The sequence below is a fragment of the Squalius cephalus genome, assembly GCF_949319135.1.
Source record: "Squalius cephalus genome assembly, chromosome: 8".
NCBI lineage: Eukaryota > Metazoa > Chordata > Actinopteri > Cypriniformes > Leuciscidae > Squalius > Squalius cephalus.
In genome coordinates this window covers 31,932,535-31,955,128 of record NC_137129.1, presented here as the reverse complement: position 1 = coordinate 31,955,128, position 22,594 = coordinate 31,932,535, and the positions used below count along the sequence as shown (strand labels likewise).

The 22,594-nt window shown below is 34.6% G+C and overlaps 1 protein-coding gene across 1 annotated transcript; it reads left to right on the top strand.

The window, feature by feature from the left end:
- The first annotated feature begins 4,023 nt into the window (after positions 1-4,023).
- On the top strand, positions 4,024-22,339 carry eif3eb (eukaryotic translation initiation factor 3, subunit E, b). The gene is made up of 13 exons (XM_079878559.1): positions 4,024-4,117; positions 4,750-4,867; positions 6,319-6,436; positions 6,557-6,599; positions 6,738-6,842; positions 10,404-10,529; positions 10,937-11,061; positions 12,083-12,209; positions 13,899-14,000; positions 14,845-14,954; positions 16,184-16,286; positions 19,897-20,031; positions 20,476-22,339. The coding sequence occupies exons 1-13, from the start codon at positions 4,028-4,030 to the stop codon at positions 20,512-20,514; spliced, it is 1,341 nt and encodes a 446-aa protein (XP_079734685.1). The 5' UTR covers positions 4,024-4,027; the 3' UTR covers positions 20,515-22,339.
- The last annotated feature ends 255 nt before the right edge of the window (positions 22,340-22,594 follow it).

The window sequence follows — 22,594 nt, the reverse complement described above, 5'->3', positions numbered from 1 at the left end:
TACAATTACACAGCAAAAGTTCAGTGACATTTTTATTTGTGCATGGTAAAAAGCACACAGTGAACTCCGAGAAAACGCTATGCTTGAGCAAACAGTTTGTGAATAGGCAACTACAAATGATGCCCGTGAAAGAGACTGTGAACGCATTGAATAGGATATGTTTAGTTGGTGAATAGCATAGGCTATTATTACACAGTAGCGACAACGTTAAGCGCACCAGAATGAAATATAATATTCAGAAGTAAACACTAACAGCATAGCTGACATACAGATTCAGTTTACATCCACAAATGAATAAGCACCTCGATTCAGGGAGCAGTGCAAAGTGCCCGTGCAAAATCAGTTTTTGTGAGCTGATCGCCGTCAAAAAAGTTCAGGAGATATTTCTTGCGATGGCAATATGATCAAAAATAACTTTATATTGATTCAATGGATTAATAGCATTTTGAAAAAAAAAAAAAAAGTCATGAATTTATTGCATTTTTGGGAAAAAATAATCCGTTTTTATAATAAATCTTAAAAAATTCAAATCCAGATTTTGATTTTCAATGTTGTTATAACCTAAAGATTCTATGTGAAAGTTTGAAACAGAAAATAGTGGTTTTCACACATTTAGTGGTTATCTCACATTCGAGAGATATGCGAATAACACACAGACAGACAGACGGACGTTTCTGTAATTTATAGATAGATGGATTTATCACGTTCGGGAACCAAACTATAATATTCAGAAGTAAACAGTGTAGCTGACTGAGTGTTTATGTCAGAATGTTTATTTTTAAACCACAGCCTTCTTGGGGCTTCTTTGACCGATACAACTCTCTAATGTCAGAATGTTTATTTTTAAACCACAACCTTCTAAAAATGATATATTTAACGATATCTTTTGCATTTCTCATCCAAACAATGTCAAACTTGGCACTGCACTTACTCGTGCCCGTGGCGAGACACCTGTCGAGTTTGAAATCAATCGGACTAACGGTTCGAGAGATATGCGAGGAACAGACACACACACACACAGACAGACAGACAGACAGACGTTCCTGTAATTTATAGATAGATGTTTGTCAGGCCGCCGAGGGCACACCCTTCGACGAAAACTCTAGATCTTCGCAATTTAACGTCACAAAGGCCTTAAGATTACACTCACCAAATTTGAAGAGTATCGGATCAAATCTGTAGGAGGAGTTCGTTAAAGTACAACATCAGGAAATTACGAAAAATGCCCAAAATCCAGGAGGAAGTTCAAAATAGCTCACTTCCTGTTGTGTTTAGGGCTATGCTCCAAGAGACTTTTCTGTAGGTATTGGGTCATTACATGTATGTACCAAATTTCATACCTGTACGTGAAACCAGGAGCCGGGGCAAAATGTGGGGGCAATAATTTACCGAATTTGCCCCCCCCAATTCTGAAAACCATATCACACGTAAATTTTCACCACTTCTGAAGCGTGTGCAAAGTTTCATGAGTTTTCGAGCATGTTTAGGCCCTCTAAAAAGCGATTCACTTTGGAGAAGAAGAATAATAATAAACGGAGCAAAAACAATAGGGTCCTCTCACCATCGGTGCTCGGGCCCTAATAAACGGAGCAAAAACAATAGGGTCCTCTCACCATCGGTGCTCGGGCCCTAATAATAAACAGAGCAATTCCAAGAGGGTCCTCACACCATCGGTGCTCGGGCCCTAATAAACAGAGCAATTCCAAGAGGGTCCTCACACCATCGGTGCTCGGGCCCTAAATATATATGAAATATGTAATTTCTTCCCTATACACTTATTCACCTAAAATGCCTGATGCATGCTGTAAGTCCTGGACATGTATGAAACTGATGCATGTCTCAAAACAGAAAGTCATATTTGAAACCCCACTAAAGTTGTCTTGAGATGTTAAATTATGACAAACAATATGAAAAATAGTCTGATTTAAATGATAATTACAAAATATTACCATATTCCCATAAGTGCTGAAAGTAGACTAATTAAGTCAATCATATTTAAAGACCAAGGAGAGGGAGTTGTCATGGTGTAACCTCCAACCATTTGATATCTGGGTCATTCCTATGCGGTGACATTTTGGCTTCATAAGTGTTGGGAAAAAAAGTACATGATTTTCATGTTTTTAGCATTCTACCAAAATAGTGTTTAACTATAAGGAATACATATTGGTCAAGTTCAGGGACTCAAAAAATAATAATTATGGGTAGATTGTTCAGACACTGTCCATGAAAATATTCCACCCTGTTATATACATAGTTATCACAACATGTTAATAATGTAAATGTTAAACAATAATGAACTTTTCTTGGGTAGTATAGGCTATGTCCCTTATGCCATCTTAGAATTTTTTCTTCTTCTTGAAACAAGCAAAACAATTTTTGATGAATAGTATATGTCTTGATTATTAAAAACAGGTACTTTTTGTGCCCCTTTTTTGCAAATAGTATGGTAAATAATAAAAAAAGATTGGCTCAAAAACATAAATATGCTGTTCGTGTTCCTCACCTCACAAAATAAGACAAAAAAGTATACCAAACATTAACGTTGCTGTCAAATTATTATTTAAAATGACTTGTCTAACAGGGTGGAAAGGAGCATAACAGGGTGGAACGGAATATAACAGGGTGGAACACCAGTGTTAAAAGGTTCACTGGATGAGCTTTTTGTCATTGTCCTGCATGGTTTGCCATCAGTAATGTGTGGAACTGCACCTATAATACTGTTTCAAAACAATAAAATAAAAAAAAAATCCAAGTTTCCCTTGGGGGAGGGACACTATGCTAAAAATAGCTATGTGGTTCCTTATCACAATCAATCATGGTGGCAAAACAATTTTCTCTTCAGATGGCTAGAGAAATATTTACAAATTAGAGAAGATAGACATAATAAATTACATTTTTATTTATTTATATTTGATTAAAAATAAAGATACTATAATTCATTTGAATTAACTATTAACAAACATATACAAAATTCGATTAGAATTTCCACCCTGTTAGTTTCACATTCCACCCTGTTAGGTTTATAGACCTAACAGGGTGGAAAATTCTGAGCTAAGTTAGTCATAGCTCTTTGAGTGATCAACATTTAGCTAGCTAACCTTATACAGATGAACAGAACTTTTATAACTATGTCAGATTTGTTTTTACATTTTTTTGATAGGACAAACATTCTCAATAACATAGCCTAACAGGGTGGAACTTTAAGGGTGGGACAAGCAGGATAACATTTCAAAAACTAAAAAAAAAGTTATGAGTGAGAGTTGAAGCTTATCTTAGTTTGTACAGTTGAATTCCAGCGGGAAAAAGAAATGATGTCACTTCTTGAAAATGGTATCAATGAAATTGCAGTCAGATTTGGAAGGCAGACAAGTACACACTAACAGGGTGGAAGATGACTTCAGGGACACAGTAATTGAAGAAAATTGAAAGAAAAAGACCTATATTTTCACATGATTTATATGTATGATTAGAGGCAATTTAGCCTAGTCAATAACATAATTTAAAAATATTTTGAGGTTTTTGTCATTTCATGGTTTATATTTCTTGCAGAAGTTGATTACTGTGCACTGAGGACATGAATGCATACATCAATTAAAATTGTGTAAAATACAAAATAGTATTTTTAATGTCTATTATCTCTCTTTAAATGGTAAAGAATATTTAAATCTACAATTTAAGACATTTATTATAAATATAAAATAATCATTTTAGAGAAAATATGAGTAAATAAATCATTGGGACAGGAAAGTCACCGCATACCAGGAATGACCCCACCTCTGAAAAGCCCTGGATGTGCTAAAACTGTGGCTTATAAATGGTCTCAAAGAAAATTGTTAAAATATAATGTCCTCTACAGAGGAAAAAATATATATTTCTGTGTCTCATGAGGATATGAACAGTTGTATACTAACAATAAACACCAATCTACTAATGGGAATGACTGAGAGTGATTGTGGAGTGCAGCAGGTCATTGTTGTCTCTTCAGTGTTTGAATAAAGTTATTTAGAAGCTCATTTCCGTTTCCAAAATGGCGGAGTACGACCTGACCACCAAGATTGCGCATTTTTTAGACCGACATTTGGTCTTTCCGCTGCTGGAATTTCTTTCTGTCAAGGAGGTAATATATAAACCACAGTAGTGTAAAGTAAATACTTCGTTACTCTGCTATATTCTTAATTATTTGGTAGTCGCTAATCGTGCAGCGCCACGTGTGGCGGAAAGTCAGCTGGTCTGGATAAATTATTTGGTTTTCTTATCTGATATTAAAGCAGAAATCACCTCTTTATAGTGATAATTGCATTAAACGTTTACTTGTTTTGTATTATTTTTGACTGGTCAGCTTAATTTAAAGCATACATTTTTATTTCGTAACTCATGTCTCATTTTATTTCTACTTGTATAATATTATATTTGGACATAGTGTTATTTTGTTGTAATAACACCATGATATTCTTCAAAGTAACACGTATGCCATAAATACTTAAATATTGTCATGAGTAATTGTTGTGGTATATGTTAAAATACTATTACTGTGTGATGCCATCACTTGGCTCAACGAAAGTACTTGTTTGTGAGATAAATGAAAATATGTACGTTATGTCATGTAGTATTTCAGTGCTTTGACTTTGATGCATGTCTGTTAAAATCATGTTATTATGTTGCATAATATCTCTTCAATTTAAAGTCAGGCATATATATTAAAAAATCCTGATATAGTGCTGTTAAATATGATGTTTATTGTCACCTCAGATCTACAATGAGAAAGAACTTCTCCAAGGAAAGCTGGATCTTCTCAGTGAAACGAACATGGTGGACTTCGCCATGGACGTATATAAGAACCTTTATCCTGACAAAGAAATTCCACATTGTACGTATTTCCCCGCTCACCTAAAATAGAGTTAAATAAAAACATATGTATATCTGGAAATGAATCAAATCGCAAGCCTGTGAATTGAAATCAAATTGTGAAATTAGTGTCAATCCCCAGGCCAGCCAGATATATTATATATGTTTTGATTCAAGTCCTAAATGTTGATGAACAGGTTAAGTTAAAATGTAATGAATATGTAAAATGTAAGGGTGCATAATATATATTTAGTAAAATGCTCCACTTCAGAGTTAATTTTTCTAGCTAACTGATGGGTTTATGATCATTGAATGGCTTTCCTGAGGTAAATGTAAGGTTACCTGACATATTCTTTACAAGCACTTTTATTGAAGTCTTTCCGCACTTGAAACACTGACTGAGCAATTACATGTAATTAAGATTTTTACATCAAATAGAGTGTGTTACTATACAGTACCGGTCACAAATTTGGAAATATTAGGCTACTATTTTTAATGTTTTTTTATAAAAGTCTTGTATGCTCATCAAGCCTACATTTATTTGATCAAAAATACAGAAAAAAACATTAATGTTGTGAAATATTATTACAATTTAAAATAAGGGTGTTATATTTTAATACTTCAAAATATATTTTATTTCTGTTATGTAGCCTAAATCTGAATTTCCAGCGTCATTAATTTAGTGTCACATGATCCTTCAGAAATCATTCTGATTTGCTGGTTTATTGTCAGTGTTGGAAAGAGTTGTGCTGCTTAAATTGTGATACTCTTTTCAAATACTTTTATGAACAAAAAGTTTAAAAAAGAACAGCATTTATTCAAATTATAAATAGTTTTTAACAATATAAGCTACACTACCGTTTAAAAGTTTGGGCCCTGTAATGTTTTATTTTTTTGAAAGAAATTCATACTTTTATTCATTAAGAATGTGTTAAATGAATAAAAAATGATAGTAAAGATTTATATTGTTAGAAAATATTTCTATTTTGAATAAAGGCTGTTCTTTTTAATTTGTTTTTCATCAATTAATCCTGAAAAAGTATCACATGTTCCAAAAATATAAATATTAGTATTAATTAATGTTATTAATATAATTAATATTATATTAATATAATTAGTATTAAGCAGCACAACTATCTCCAACATTGATAATAATAAACTGATCAAATCAGCATATTAGAATGATTTCTGAAGGATCATGTGACACCGAAGACTGGAGTAATCACTGATGAAAATTCAGCTTTGCATCACAGAAATAAATCATATTTTAAAGTATATTAAAATAGAAAACCATCATTTTAAATATTTTGAAATATTACAGTATTTTCTGTATTTTTGATCAAGTAAATGCAGGCTTGATGAGCATAAGAAACTTCATTGAAAAACATAAAAAAATAATAATACTTCCAAACTTTTGATCGGTACTGTATATTTCATGTATATTATTACATGTAATAATTTCTCTCTGTGTAGCCTTAAGGGAGAAAAGAACCACAGTGGTGGCCCAGCTGAAGCAGCTCCAGTCTGAGACTGAACCCATAGTGAAGATGTTTGAAGATCCAGAGACTCAGAGACAAATGCAGTCCACCAGGTCTGAGTCATCATATTGCTGTACTGCACCTTGAAATACAATATCTGGTGTGTTTAGTGGTCATGCAAGTGGCTTAACATCTGCAAAGTCACTACTAAGATGCACTTTTTTTTTTCTTAGAGATGGAAGGATGCTGTTTGAATATTTAGCAGACAAACATAGTGTAAGTTTTGCAACATACCTCAAACTATAACCAATTATTCCTTTTTTATTTTCAGAGAAGCTAATCAACAGCTTATTGCATCGTTGAATATTTCATTTCACTGCCATTTTGCGTTACCTCTGTATTCTTCTCCCTCAGTTTCGTCAGGAATATTTGGATACGCTATACCGCTATGCCAAATTCCAGTATGAGTGTGGCAACTACTCTGGGGCTGCGGAGTATCTCTACTTCTTCCGTGTGCTAGTAAGTGTTCTTGTTCATGTAAGCCAGACTGCTAGTGTTTATCCTATGTTTTTGGTTATTTGATTTGTGAAGTGTGAAATTGACACTGAAATGAATGAAAATAGAAGCAAATTAATTTGTTTCTTCCCTGAGTGCTTTAACAGTTAAAGTGTTTTGTTTTTAATAATTTGCTTGTACAGACAACCAGTAACAGTACCTTGAGATGGTTAGAAAAACCGTTAAAGGAACATAAACAAAAATATTATGCATTGTAACTGCTATGTTTTAAATTCGCAAAAATAATTTTGCTTATACTAGTATATGTCTGATTTTTTGAATATTTTTTGAAAATTATTAGCAGACATATCTTGATATAAGCAAAGCTATTTTGGTGATATTTAAAATATTTATACTGTTCAAAAGTTCAGGACAAGTAAGATTTGTAATTTATTTATTTGCAAAAAATATATATGTTCAGCAAAGATCTGTTAAATTGATCAAAAGTGACAGTAAAGACATTTATAATGTTACAAAAGATTTCAATTTAATGCCATTCTTTAAAAAAAATAAAAAATTATAGAGAGAAATGTATAACCGTTTCTACAAAAATATTGCAAAGCAGCTGTTTTCAACATTAATAGTAATAAAAAATGTTTCTTGAGCACCGAATCAGCATATTAAAATGAAGCAATTCTGAAGGATCATGTGACAATGAGGACAGGAGTATTGGCTGCTGATAATATCAATAATTTAGCTTAAGAATAGCAATTTAAATTGCAAATATTTATATACAGTGCAATGCATAAGTTAATACACCCATGCTAAAGTTGACTAAAAAGAGGAATAAAAAATCATATTTTGGAAATTGAACTTAATGCCTTAATTTAAAAAATTAGGAAAAATCCAACCTTTTAGGACACCAATTTTCTTTGTGAATGAATAATGTATCGTAAATAAATAAATGTTCTTCCTTAAAATACATGGTGCATAAGTGTGTACACCCCTATGTTAAATTCCCATAGAGGCAGGCAGATTTTTATTTTTAAGTATTTTTTTTTTTTATTAATTTTTAGGATACTATGCATCCTGATAAAGTTCCCTTGGCCTTTGGAATTAAAATAGCCCCACATCATCACATAGCCTTCACCATACCTAGAGATTGGCATGGGGTACTTTCCATAAGATCATCTCTCAATGCAAATCAAACTTAGCCTAGCTTTTAGGCTAACTGAAATAAAACCATGCCAATCTCTAGGTATGGTGAATGCTATGTGATGATGTGGGGCTATTTTAATTCCAAAGGCCAAGGGAACTTTATCAGGATGCATAATATCCTAAAAATTAATAAAAAAAATAAAAAATACTTAAAAATAAAAATCTGCCTGCCTCTATGGGAATTTAACATAGGGGTGTACACACTTATGCACCATGTATTTTAAGGAAGAACATTTATTTATTTACGATACATTATTCATTCACAAAGAAAATTGGTGTCCTAAAAGGTTGGATTTTTCCTCATTTTTTAAATTAAGGCATTAAGTTCAATTTCCAAAATATGATTTTTTATTCCTCTTTTTAGTCAACTTTAGCATGGGTGTATTAACTTATGCATTGCACTATATATATATATATATATATATACACAGTGAGGAAAATAAGTATTTGAACACCCTGCTATTTTGCAAGTTCTCCCACTTAGAAATCACGGAGGGGTCTGAAATTGTCATCGTAGGTGCATGTCCACTGCGAGAAACATAATCAAAAAAAAAAAATCCAGAAATCACAATGTATGATTTTTTAACTATTTATTTGTATGATACAGCTGCAAATAAGTATTTGAACACCTGAGAAAATCAATGTTAATATTTGGTACAGTAGCCTTTGTTTGCAATTACAGAGGTCAAACGTTTCCTGTAGTTTTTCACCAGGTTTGCACACACTGCAGGAGGGATTTTGGCCCACTCCTCCACACAGATCTTCTCTAGATCAGTCAGGTTTCTGGGCTGTCGCTGAGAAACACGGAGTTTGAGCTCCCTCCAAAGATTCTCTATTGGGTTTAGGTCTGGAGACTGGCTAGGCCATGCCAGAACCTTGATATGCTTCTTACAGAGCCACTCCTTGGTTATCCTGGCTGTGTGCTTCGGGTCATTGTCATGTTGGAAGACCCAGCCTCGACCCATCTTCAATGCTCTAACTGAGGGAAGGAGGTTGTTCCCCAAAATCTCGCAATACATGGCCCCGGTCATCCTCTCCTTAATACAGTGCAGTCGCCCTGTCCCATGTGCAGAAAAACACCCCCAAAGCATGATGCTACCACCCCCATGCTTCACAGTAGGGATGGTGTTCTTGGGATGGTACTCATCATTCTTCTTCCTCCAAACACGTTTAGTGGAATTATGACCAAAAAGTTCTATTTTGGTCTCATCTGACCACATGACTTTCTCCCATGACTCCTCTGGATCATCCAAATGGTCATTGGCAAACTTAAGACAGGCCTTGACATGTGCTGGTTTAAGCAGGGGAACCTTCCATGCCATGCATGATTTCAAACCATGACGTCTTAGTGTATTACCAACAGTAACCTTGGAAACGGTGGTCCCAGCTCTTTTCAGGTCATTGACCAGCTCCTCCCGTGTAGTTCTGGGCTTATTTCTCACCGTTCTTAGGATCATTGAGACCCCACGAGGTGAGATCTTGCATGGAGCCCAAGTCCGAGGGAGATTGACAGTCATGTTTAGCTTCTTCCATTTTCTAATGATTGCTCCAACAGTGGACCTTTTTTCACCAAGCTGCTTGGCAATTTCCCCGTAGCCCTTTCCAGCCTTGTGGAGGTGTACAATTTTGTCTCTAGTGTCTTTGGACAGCTCTTTGGTCTTGGCCATGTTAGTAGTTGGATTCTTACTGATTGTATGGGGTGGACAGGTGTCTTTATGCAGCTAACGACCTCAAACAGGTGCATCTAATTTAGGATAATAAATGGAGTGGAGGTGGACATTTTAAAGGCAGACTAACAGGTCTTTGAGGGTCAGAATTCTAGCTGATAGACAGGTGTTCAAATACTTATTTGCAGCTGTATCATACAAATAAATAGTTAAAAAAATCATATATTGTGATTTCTGGATTTTTTTTTTTTAGATTATGTCTCTCACAGTGGACATGCACCTACGATGACAATTTCAGACCCCTCGATGATTTCCAAGTGGGAGAACTTGCAAAATAGCAGGGTGTTTAAATACTTATTTTCCTCACTGTATATATATATATATATATATATATATATATATATATATATATATATATATATATATATATATATATATATATATATATATATATATATATATATATATATAATTTATTTGTGAAAAATGTTCTCAATGATTTCCAAATAAAATAAAAGTCAGTTGTTGGGTTCAAAATTGTGTCCTAACCAATAGAGACGTGACAATTTTCATCAACGCCAAAGCAACAGTATATCTGAAAAATGTATAGCTGTGGGAGCTGGATCAATGAAATCTCATTGTAGAAATTGGCAGAGAATTGATACCAACAAAATCAATATGTTTTGTTGTCATGACTCAGGTTCCCTCAACGGACAGGAACGCTCTTAGCTCTCTCTGGGGAAAACTGGCGTCCGAGATCCTCATGCAGAACTGGGAGGCGGCCATGGAGGACCTGACCCGCTTACGAGAGACCATCGACAACAACGTACGTCTGTCCGGCATCCTTCAATCCTCTGTCTCCCCTGTATAATAGAAGCTTTGCGGTTGTATTTCATCAGCTGGAGAAATCCAATATTCGTCCCAGTTTAATTTGCTGTGTTACCCATGTTCCTTTGAGCTCAGATATAACAGTCCTCTAGCAGACATCAGGCATTAGATCAACTATACACACAAAATTGACCAGGATGACATTTACATTGCATCAGCTTTGAGAAGTAAATGCTTGGAATTTTTATTTGCAGTGCAGTTAAAGATGGATGTGTGTGGATTTACTACGGCCTCGCTTGCTTTGCTAGTCCGTACTAGTAATGTAACGTCAATGATATGACAGAAGGCTGAAGCAATGTTGACATTTTTAATGAAACCCTGTTTTTCTTTCCTGCCACGGTTCAGTCGGTGAGTTCCCCTCTTCAGTCGCTGCAGCAGAGGACGTGGCTCATACACTGGTCTCTGTTTGTCTTCTTTAACCACCCCAAAGGCAGAGACAACATCATCGAGCTGTTTCTCTATCAGCCCCAGTGAGTACGACGACACAAAATTCCCTCTTTGTTATTACAAGCACTCTCAAATTGCTCATTAAAGAATGAAGGAATGCAAGAAACCACATTTGCATAACATTTTTGTTATCACTTGCTAAAGGGACTTGCCATGATGTGTGTGTTGTGTTTGCATCAATAGCTGGAAAATTCACTGTTAATGAGATTTGCTCTTGAAAGCGTTACATTTTTAGGGGGTACAGTGCTTGTTTGCATGACCATATAATGAGCTTTGCTCAGTCTGAGCACTTTGAAGATGACACTCTGTGTTGAGTGTTTGAAAGACCACACTGATGTAATTTTAAAACAGGAACCAATCAAAGTTTTCTTTTTTTGGACAAAAAATCCACTTTTCTCATGGTTTATAATTGCCTTTGGTTTTTAGAGCTACATATCTGTACTGATTTCTTGAATTTATTTGATTCAGTTTTTCAAATTCTGATTCAGTATTATTTAATTTTGGAATGTTTCTGTTATTGGAAAATCTGAAAAATATATTTGTTATTGCAAAACATAAAACGTATACACTACAGTTCAAAAGTTTGGGCTCTGTAATATTTTATCTGTAAATGTTTTTGAAAGAATTGGGCACCAAGGCTATTATTTGATCAAAAATACAAAGTTATGTCAAAAATAATGGCAAAGCTGAATTTTCAGCATCATTACTCCAGTCTTCAGTGTCACATGATCCTTCAGAAATCATTCTAATATGCTGATTTGCTGCTTAAAAAACAAACATTTCTTCTTATTATCATTAAAAAAAAATTTTTTTTCAGGATTCTTTAATGAATAGAGATTTTAAAAGAACAGTATTTATTTGAAATACAAATCTTTTTTAACATGGTAAATATCACTTTTAATCAATTTAATGCATCCTTGCTGAATAAAAATATAAATTTCCTATTTTCTTTAAAAAAAAAAAAAATTTACTGACCCCAAGCTTTTGAACTGTGATGAATAAAAAAATGTTTTGCATTACTGATGGATGTTGTCTGTTTCTTAGGTACTTGAACGCAATTCAGACCATGTGCCCCCACATTCTGCGCTACCTGACCACGGCCGTCATTACCAACAAGGACGTGAGGAAACGACGACAGGTCCTCAAAGACCTGGTCAAAGTCATCCAACAGGTTAGCATGATCGCCGCAGATTTAAGTGGGCGGTGGATTTTCTGAATGACTAGTGGGTATATAGTTATGCCGTGGAAATTTTGCGTGAAATTACTATGGACGCTGCAATGGGCGTGATATGATGTCACCAGTGTTTCCCACAGGATTTTGTTAGACTATGGTGTTTCTCTAGGGGGAATCGGGGGCATAACCCCATATGTTTTTGTACATTAAAGTTAAATTCTTCTTTGAGAGTTCAGTGTGCAAATTGAATAAAGAAAAAAGTCGGTGAATTGACTTGTACTTTAAATGGGAACTCAACCCTCTTGTTAGTTGTGATATAGTGTCTCAGTCTACATTAAAGTGAAGTGAAGGCCATACTCTGGGTTTGTCCTCTGCATTTACCCTATCCAAGTTAGTGCACACACATTAGGAGTAGTGAGTAGTGAACACACACTGTCCACACCGTGGACACACACACCCGGAGCAGTGGCCAACCATTCACTGTGGCGCCCGGGGAGCGATTGGGGGTTAGGTGCATTGATCAACGGCACAACGACCGGGTTACCAGTCTGAATCTCTAACCAATAGGCTACAACATTCACACTGGTGTTTTAGGAAGCCAAACAATTATAATATTATAATAATAATAATTTTATATTATTATTTCTATGACAGTAATAGCCATATATTGTGAAACAAAACAAATAAAAATAAATATTTCATGAATATATTATTTTACTTTATGCTACAGTAGGAAATTAAAATACTTTTGTCCTAATTTCTACATTTTCAAACCCATGAGCCATTATTTTGACAGAAACTGAAGTTGAGCTATTATTTCTTGAGCTATTATCTAGTGAAATGCTGTAATCATCTTCCTACAAAAATGTTGGAAATTATGCAAATGTGAAAATAATGCGTAGCTGGTGCTCGCTACGTTCCCAAATGCATGAGCTTGCGTTTCTGGGCTTCCGCATTTATGTATATTTGTATAAAAGCCAATGGAACAAAAAGTAGTGTAACCGCCCCTTTACTCTGGTTTAGGGTCATGTTGTTTGTTTGCCATAAATTAACAAAATGGATAATGTAGCCTAATGTTTCATGGTTCCTTTGGACAATGAAATCGCTAGGTTTGCTCAGTGTTGTGTGCTAGATTTTACTGTGTTAATTGTCACATTGTGTAGACCAATGTATGATGCGTTCAGATATTAACTGCTGAATTATAAGAGTATCATCATATTAATACTCTTATGTTAATATCAATATCAACATCCTTATGCTTTAAATATTAAATGCTAAAATAAAAACTCAAGAAAAAATGAAGATAAACCAACTAGTTGACCATTCCTTGATCACACATGCTAATATGCATAAAACCACTGTTTTTATGAAAGTGCATCCGAGCCGATAGAGTTTATTTGAGTTCAGGTTGTTTTGAAGATTGTCTTCTTTGTGGTTCAGATGAATGAGCTCACAGGTTCTCCTTTGAGGTTTCTATCACGACAAGCATCATCGCATTCAATTACGCTCATTTTAAATGTGCTTCCTTTTAAGTATTGATTCAGAGTTTGTGAATTAGCGTCTCTTTTTAAATGTAGTCGTCAGAGTGCTTCTTGGGGCGACGCCACATTTATACCTCAGACTTTGGCACTCGCTGTCAAATTAGCACGAGATTAATGTTTCACTCTGCTTTCACTCTCTCAACAGGAGTCATACACATACAAGGATCCCATCACAGAGTTTGTGGAGTGCCTCTATGTTAACTTTGATTTCGACAGCGCCCAGAAAAAACTGAGGGAGTGCGAGTCGGTAAGATCACCACCCGCTGTGTGTTACCAGGCCTGTCATCCCTGTGATTCCAACTAACACTGTTTCCCTCAGTTTGAGTCGTTTGGAGGCATACATTGAGAAGAACGGTTTTGCTTGAAGCCATATGTATTCATCCACTGCAAATCCCTGTCTTCTGTAATTTAATGCCGTTTCCCACTGGGCTTTTCAAAGCCTTTCTGCTGTCAGTTCTCAGACCTACAGTTATGAGGCAGCTCCTCTCTTAGATGTGGCCAGAGGGAGTGTTCAGCATTCAGACCTGTGAAAACATAATCTCAACTGCCTTTTCAACACCATTTCAGTTTACGCCAGTGGGATTTGTCTATATATATATATATATATATCTATCTATATATATATCTATATATATATATATATATATACCGGTATATATTAAAAAAAAAAAAAAAAAATATATATATATATATATATATATATATATATATATATATATATATATATATATATATATATATATATATATATATTTATATATATATTTATATATATATATTTTTTTTATATATACCGGTATATATATATATATATATATATATATATTTATTAGACCTGTATTTTTGCAATTCTGTTTGTGGTACTGCATTTGTGTGCAGAACTCACACACTTTACTGTAAAGGTTTATTGGAGAAAGTTTATTTTCTATTAAAAATATGAATTGGTTTTAATGTAAAATGAAGTGACCTTTTTTTTTTTTTTACATTTTTAAAAGTACATAGTTCAGTCTCCTTGCCTTTCAGTGGACCATCAACAATATTTACACAACTTCTAAAACACATCATTTGAATGGACTCTATTTGTTTTCAAGGTGCTGGTGAACGACTTCTTCTTGGTAGCCTGCTTGGAGGATTTCATTGAAAACGCACGGCTGTTCATCTTCGAGACCTTCTGCCGGATCCATCAGTGCATCAGCATCAGGTAACCCGCCCCCTAGGATGAATCTTGATAGACTAGTGTGTGCTAATCCTCTTAGCGCTGTAAAAAGAGCGTAGCGTGCTGCGAGGATTCACTGCGCTGCCAGGATCAATGGACCCCATCCAAATCTGACATCACAATGGTGTACATTCTGAATACTGAGCTAAGGATAGCTAGATGGAGAGTACAACTGTTACGTGTTATTTTAGTATCATTGAGATACTATTAGAGTTATTTATAGTTTTATTTATAGTTTTATTCGGGTGTGTGCGTTTAACATTAAGTGAATTGAAATAAAGTAACAAATGTTTGTTGGTTTTAGTTTTCGTTTGCTCTATAACATTTATAGGCGTTACATTGATGGTTGTTAAAGGGACCTATTTTTTTTTTTTTTTTAATTCTTGATTTTGTTTTACGGGGTCTACTAGAAAAGGTTTTTATACTTGAATGTTCAAAAAACACATAATTTTTTATTATATTCACTTTTTTTTATTGCAGCACCTCTATTTCCAGTCTGTCAGTAATGCTCTGGACTGCGTTTCTCAAAAGCATCGTGAGCTAAGTTGATCTACTTGGGCTTGCGATGCTTTTGGGAAATGCAGCCCTCTTTAGTTCCTGTCTCTATGAAGTCCCTCCTTCCGAAAAAAGCAGTGTTCTGTGATTGGTCGGCTGGACCAGTGTGTTGTGATTGGTCAACCACACTTCAAGCGTGTTTCGGAAGAGTCACGTCCCTTACCATAACCGCGAGTTTTAACACACTACTAATGCAACAGAACCAGGCCTCACCACTTTTTTTGTATGCCTTGGGCGGGAATTATTAAAACGAGGATTATTATGACGGGTTCGTTCCCAGACAAAAACTCAAGACTACAATCGAGCTGTTTCAGGGATTTCAGAAACAGTTACTGGAGTGGACTTTGTTCTTTGTTACTTTGCAGACCTTTTTCATGCTCAAAAAGCAACAAAATGCAAAAAAGCACAATAGTTCCCCCTTTAAAAGTTTCTTTGAACACCACTATTTAGGAACCCTGTTGTGTTCACATTTAATCTTAGACATGGTGGTCCATCTTAATTCATGTCACCTGCTTGTGTTTATTACACTGATTGATTTTCACTGAGACTGTTTGAACTCTTGTTTGAAGAGGAGAGCTACAGCTTGTTGTTGACCTTAGCCAATCTCATAATTTCTCATTTTCTCCCTCTCATCCATCGCTCTTCCTGTCTCTGGGCAGCATGTTGGCAGATAAGCTGAATATGACCCCCGAGGAGGCTGAGAGATGGATCGTAAACTTGATCCGCAATGCCAGACTGGATGCCAAAATCGACTCCAAACTGGTGAGCGAGCTTTGGGGTGCAGAACACATGTCCAAACACAAAGCCCATTAGTTTGAGACGCACTAGACTCCCTCTGACAGTGAAACAGGGACGTTTGTTGGTACACTGTTTAAATAAGGTACACATAGCCCAGGGCTCTACACTTACTTTTTGAACAAGGAGCACTGGTGCGCCTAAATAAACATCACATTTTTGACTTTATTGATTAGCTTTATTCGTAATGCAATGGACCGGTCAACGGGACATCAATTAATCCTTAAAGGATGGGAATTTATGGGACATTTGCACAAAAAGAATACATAACTTACCGTAGCCTATTTTATGTCGCTCCGGAGTCGCATATCAGTCAAAAAATGCGCCACAAAACATATATAGCCTAAGTCGCACTGGACTAAGTCGCATTTTTGTAGAAATTTATTTCACAAAAAAAAAAAAATTGTTACAGACAGTTCTCCGTTACGGACGTGAGCGCTCTAAAGCGGCACTAAACGAATGTTTTAAAACTTTCACAGAGACCTCAAACTGAAAGCACAAAGCCTGTCTTTAAATTTAATTTAGTTTTGTATTAATTGTATCTTAATTTTAATCGATGTTTCATCAACCAATTGTCTGGATTTAATAAATAAGTAAATAGGCCTATAGGCTATTAGAAAATAGATAATCAGGACACGGAGGCACTGGCGAACCTGGAGCTCGTCTCATAAATGAACCGAAACTCAGCGTAGGGCTATAAGGTAGCCTATTGCCTCACAGACCTGAGACATATAGATAGCTTTAAATGTCTACTTTTAAGCAGAACAATTCAAAACGAAAGAAAACAGACTGCGCTGCTTATGTAATTCGTATGAAATGTGCATTTCTCTCTGGCGCTGCGAAGATCGCGAGTCGTCAACTTCATCTGTCTAGCCGACACTGACATAAAAAATAACTGTTTTATTAGTAAATAATTAAAATGTCTCCTGCTAAATTTTACATATTTGCCTGTTCCTTACAAAACACTGACAGTGGGGTTTTTGACTTTTTTTTTTTTTTTTGAGCAGCTGCGGACAAATTCTTTCAACACACACACAATATTACGTAACACTCTGCGCTTATGTTTTAAAAACATAATTTAACATATAAATAACAATTTTTAAATAGCCCACTTAAAGTGGTTATTACAAATAAATGACTAAATGCTGAAAATGAATAAATTTTAAGTCTAGGCCTACTTGTTTATATCAGAGGATGTTTTAAGAGCGAATGAATTCGTGCTGTTTTGAAATAGTTCGTGTGTGGGCACTGTAGTTTTTTTTTTATGAGGCTACAGACTATCTACTGAAGATTTAGGCCTAAATAACTGATCTCCCGGTAATATAGTGTCCTACTCTCCCCCTCCTCATGATGATGTATTTGCAGCTGTTTCTATAGAAAAATGCTGTGTCACTCGCACGAGTGCGCCCAAATATTTTTTCACGTTCGCACGCCGAAATATTTACTCGCATGTGCGAGTGAAATGGGCGCACTGTAGAGCCCTGTAGCCTAAAGCAGTTTTTTGAGTCTTACGTTTATTTTATTTTTTAGCTCAATATGAACCTTAAAGGGATAATTCTGACAAAAATCAGTTACGCACCCTCATGTTTCAAGCCTTTTTTCATTTTTTTTTTTGTCAGCAGTTTTTACAGTTGGGCTTTCATTTGATGGCATTATTTAACATGAACTAACAATGAACAATATTTATGCAGCATTTATTAATCTTAGTTGATAAAAATCTCAATATTTACTTTTACATTTTAAAATCAAAAGTTGTATCTGTTAATATTAGACATTAAACTAACATGAACGAAGTAACTGTTACGAAGTAAACTAACTGTTTTTTATTTTTATTAATTATCATTATTAATGTTAAGTTAATGTTAACACAAGTAAAAATTTACAATAAAGGTACACATTGATATTAGCAAAAGCAACTTTTTTTATATAGCTTTAACTATTAATCTAGGTTACTGTTCATTTTTAAACATTCTATTATTCATTGGTAATTCATTTTGTTCATAATACAATAACTAATGTTAATTTATTGAAGTGTTAATTTTGTAGAAATTATCATTAAGATTAATGTAAAAATATTAATTGTTTCACGTAAGGTATTGCAAGTGTTTCCAAAAGAACATACAACTTTATATTATACATTATAAATGTTATATTCTTCTGGAGTCGTCTTCATGTTAGCTGTACCTCTCATAAATCTATTCCTTTGTGCTTGTGCATTTCTTACTTGCCTTCATGACAAGTCATGTCTGGTTTGACATCTTTGACCATTGTGTGCAGTCAGCGAAGTTTGAATGTGTACAAGTGCAATTTTAGATCTACAGAGTATGACGGAATCATGAGGGTGGCATTTTTTTTTATTATTATTTTTTTGTATTGTTTGAGCATTTTAACTGGAGTTTAAAGGGAAACGCAACCAGTTTACTTGCCTTTCTTGTGTGTGTTTGTTAATGAATAGTGCTTTTATTGTAAGCTGATATAGGAACTAGGGGTGTGCGGTATTGACAATATCGTAATATTTTCTGGGATTTTGTTTAAATGGATATTTACCTGTAATCTGCATTTTTACCTAATTAAATGTGGCTTATGCATCATTTATTATGTCAAATTATTCAATTTAATCACTAAGTTAAATTACAAAAAGTAATTCATGGGACCTGTTACCACATCTTAAATAAATGCATGGTTGCAATTTAAAAATGATCATTTATTGTTTTAATTAAACCTTTTAAGTTTGCAAACATTATTTTGTAGAGTTCTGTTGACATAATAATGTTGATCATTACATCAACTTAATATCATCTGTAAGTTAAACTCAAATTTCTGTGTTAATTGGCTTTTTTTTTTTTTAAAGTTGGTTGTAGTAACTTAATGAAATTGTCTTTAACTTCGGAAATTAGGCAGTGGATTTCTATTTACCAGGTTTGCATAGGATTGAATAAGGAGAATAAATGTTTAAATTAAATGTTAATTTATTTGTTTTTAGGGAACGGAAAAACCTGTTAGTGTGTTTAATGCTGTTATGTTTGACATTTAAAAGAGTTTCTGTCATGTTGAAGTTTTAGTGGTTACCATTGTGCTGAAGAGTAGGTACATGAAGATAAACACTACATTGACTCTATAAGCAGTGACTGTGCTAATGCCAGTGACAAGTAATATCTTACTCAGGGATGGGCAACTTCGGTCCTGGAGGGCCACTGTCATACAGAGTTTAGCTCCAACCCTGAAAAAATCAATCCTGAGGACCTTGATTCTTGATTTTTTTTTTTCAAAGTGAGGGACAGATTGCGATATTATAGTAGTGATATATTATCGATATATCGATTGTATATTATAGATAGTACGATATTATCATAGACAATATATTTCCCACACCCCTAATAGGAAAAGTAATTTAGTATAATAGTTGTCTGAAGTTTTGCAAGTCACTTTAAAACCAAAGTGACTTTGAAAACTCAAATCCCCCGAAGCATTTACTTTTTCATTCTATTACTTAGAAAAGTTGTTTGATAATTTATAAAGGCATTGTTTTAGTCTTATTCAGTACACTGCTCCTCTCTAATGGGTGTTATCTACTCAGGGTCACGTGGTGATGGGCAACAACGCCGTGTCGCCGTATCAACAAGTGATCGAGAAGACCAAGAGCCTGTCGTTCCGGAGTCAGATGCTGGCCATGAACATCGAGAAGAAGATCAGTCACAGCAGCAGGAACGAGGTACCAGACTCAAAGCAAACAAAACGGGTTGTAGTAATGAGGTTTTCCCTCAGACGGGCCTCATTGGGATCATTACCGTCATGAAATGAGTGTGCTGGGAAATTTTTGCTTTTAAACATTGAAGCAATTTTTCCTTAACTGAACATTAGCCAGCATTAGCTGGCATACAGTTCCCTTAAATATCTCGCACACTCCCAAATCAAAGCCCAGACTCTGCGTAATATCTGAATAATCGTATTTTATGTCAGCAAAGCAATTCACATCATGTGAATCATCTTCTGCTGTCCTGCATTTTGCTTGCTGTTCACTCTGGAGAGATTGCTTGAGTCAGAGCATTTTAAATATTAATGTCAAACACATTTAATAGAAATTGTTTTGAGTAAGAACTTCTGCTGTATATGCTGCATCTTTTATGCAACTAATGATCCTCCATTATCTTTCTAGACACCGAACTGGGCGGGTCAAGAAACTGGCTTCTATTAGACCGGAAGCACAAGGCAAAGAGTGGATTTACTGTTATACTCCTCAACCTCATTTTAGTATTTAACTAACATCTTTTATCTAGCCATGTTTTATAATAGGATCATTCTACGAAAGACTGTTGCCAACATTTCCAGCATGACAAAGCTATGGAGTTTCGGGATGCTGTCGTAAATTATGTTTTCTGTATGAAGGAAGGATTTTACCAGGCAAGTTTTTATGAATTATTCCAGTTCTGTGTGATCTCAAAGGACATTTTTTTTTTTTTTTCCTTATGCGAGTCATTGTGTTGAACATCATAACACCACAATAAACAATGAAAGTGTGTTTTTGAACACATTTTCAAGGATCCTACAACATACTTCTGAAATCTTTAATGGTCAAAGGTAAAGTGTGTAATTATTGGGCTTTCCAAACGCTCTCTTATTTCTAGTATGTTTTCTTGTGAGACACTTCAGCAACATTTTTAATGGCTAACTCAGTTTTCTGTGCACAGTAAAATTGGGATGGGAAAAAAACAACACACTTCAGTTTGAATATTTTTTCACTCTATCAACAGGGTTCCTACAGTACTGAAATATTATAGAATTTGAAAATGTGACTTTCAGGCCTGGAAAAGTTGTGCAAATGAATAATCTTGGACAATTCTGTAACTAATATACACTACTGTTCAAAAATTTGGGGTCTGTAAGATTTTGTAACTTTTTGAAAGTCTTATATGATCACCAAGGCTGAATTTATTTGATTAAAAAAAACTGTAATATTGTGAAACATAATTACAATTTAAAATAACTGTTTTCAATTTTAATATTATTAAAATGTATATATTTGAAAGTGTTATTTATTCCTGATGGACTCCATTACTCCAGTCTTCAGTGTCACATGATTCTTCCAAAATCATTCTGATATGTTGATTTGCTGCTCAAGAATCATTTCTTATTATTATCAATGTTAAAAACTGTTGTGCTGCTTAATATTTAATATGCTTAGGACTATTTGATGAATAGAAAGTTCAAAATAACAGTATTATTTGAATGCTTTTGTAAACCGACTTTACTGTCATTTTTGATCAATGTAATGTATATTTGCTGAATAAAATGATTAACTGCTTTCAAAACAAAAACTTGCGGCCCCCAAATATTTGATCAATTGTGTAATTTTAACTGTTCTAAAGCATTTATTTGGATCAATTTTACAGGTTTTAGATGCAATCCTCTATAAAAAAAATATTATGTTTTATGTATACGATCGTCACAGACGGTGAAAATTCATTGGTCATAAATTGTGGGAACCCAGCATCAGTTCTGTAATGAAATCCTTCATTAATTTTCAGCTCATGTTTTATCCACTAGGTGGCAACAGTGACTAACTTTTCCACCACTGTTTGGCTAGTCACCCATAGATGGCCACAAACTATTCATTACCAGTTGCCTGACTGATCATCTTCTCTTTTAAAACCTTGTTGATTTTGTTGTGTTTACAAGCTGAAACCTAGGAATGTTGGGCATCTGTGTTTGATTTTGAAGGAAACCAGGTAATTTTGGGCCAGAGGTTGAAAACACAGGCTGTGTGTTGTCAAAGAAGCAAACCGCGATGGAAAGATCCTGTAGTGACTCATAAATGACCAGCTTCCTCTAAATAACTGATTTTCCTTTGGTTATTTTTATATTTCATCCAAAGTCCAGACAAAATGCTTGTGGAAAGTGTGTGTTTTGTACTTACTGAATGCATGTTGTTCCTGGAAGCTGATCTATTTGGTACATTCTTCAAAATGGAGATTGTAAATGTATACCTTTCTGTAAAATCATCAAATATAGTTTTGAATGGGAAAAAGAACAATGTTTTGTCATAAATTGTGGACCCACTGTATATTAACTGCTATGTATTAACATTTAGTTATGATACAATGCACTTACCGTGTACTTGCATGTGTTTGCATTATACTTAAAAAAAAAAAAAAAAAAAATACCTGCATGCAATTACATCCATAATTACACTTTTTTTTACACTTTCCTTTACCCTTTAACCCTACCCATACTACCAAACCTGTCCATGACTTTACCTGTATCCCACCTCAATATCA

Excerpts from the sequence above, each read along its gene's own strand:
- eif3eb (XM_079878559.1), top strand. The coding sequence starts at position 4,028 with ATGGCGGAGTACGACCTGACCACCAAGATTGCGCATTTTTTAGACCGA. Across the intron at positions 16,287-19,896 it reads CCAAAATCGACTCCAAACTG|GGTCACGTGGTGATGGGCAA; the intron begins GTGAGCGAGCTT and ends TTATCTACTCAG. Across the intron at positions 20,032-20,475 it reads GTCACAGCAGCAGGAACGAG|ACACCGAACTGGGCGGGTCA; the intron begins GTACCAGACTCA and ends TTATCTTTCTAG.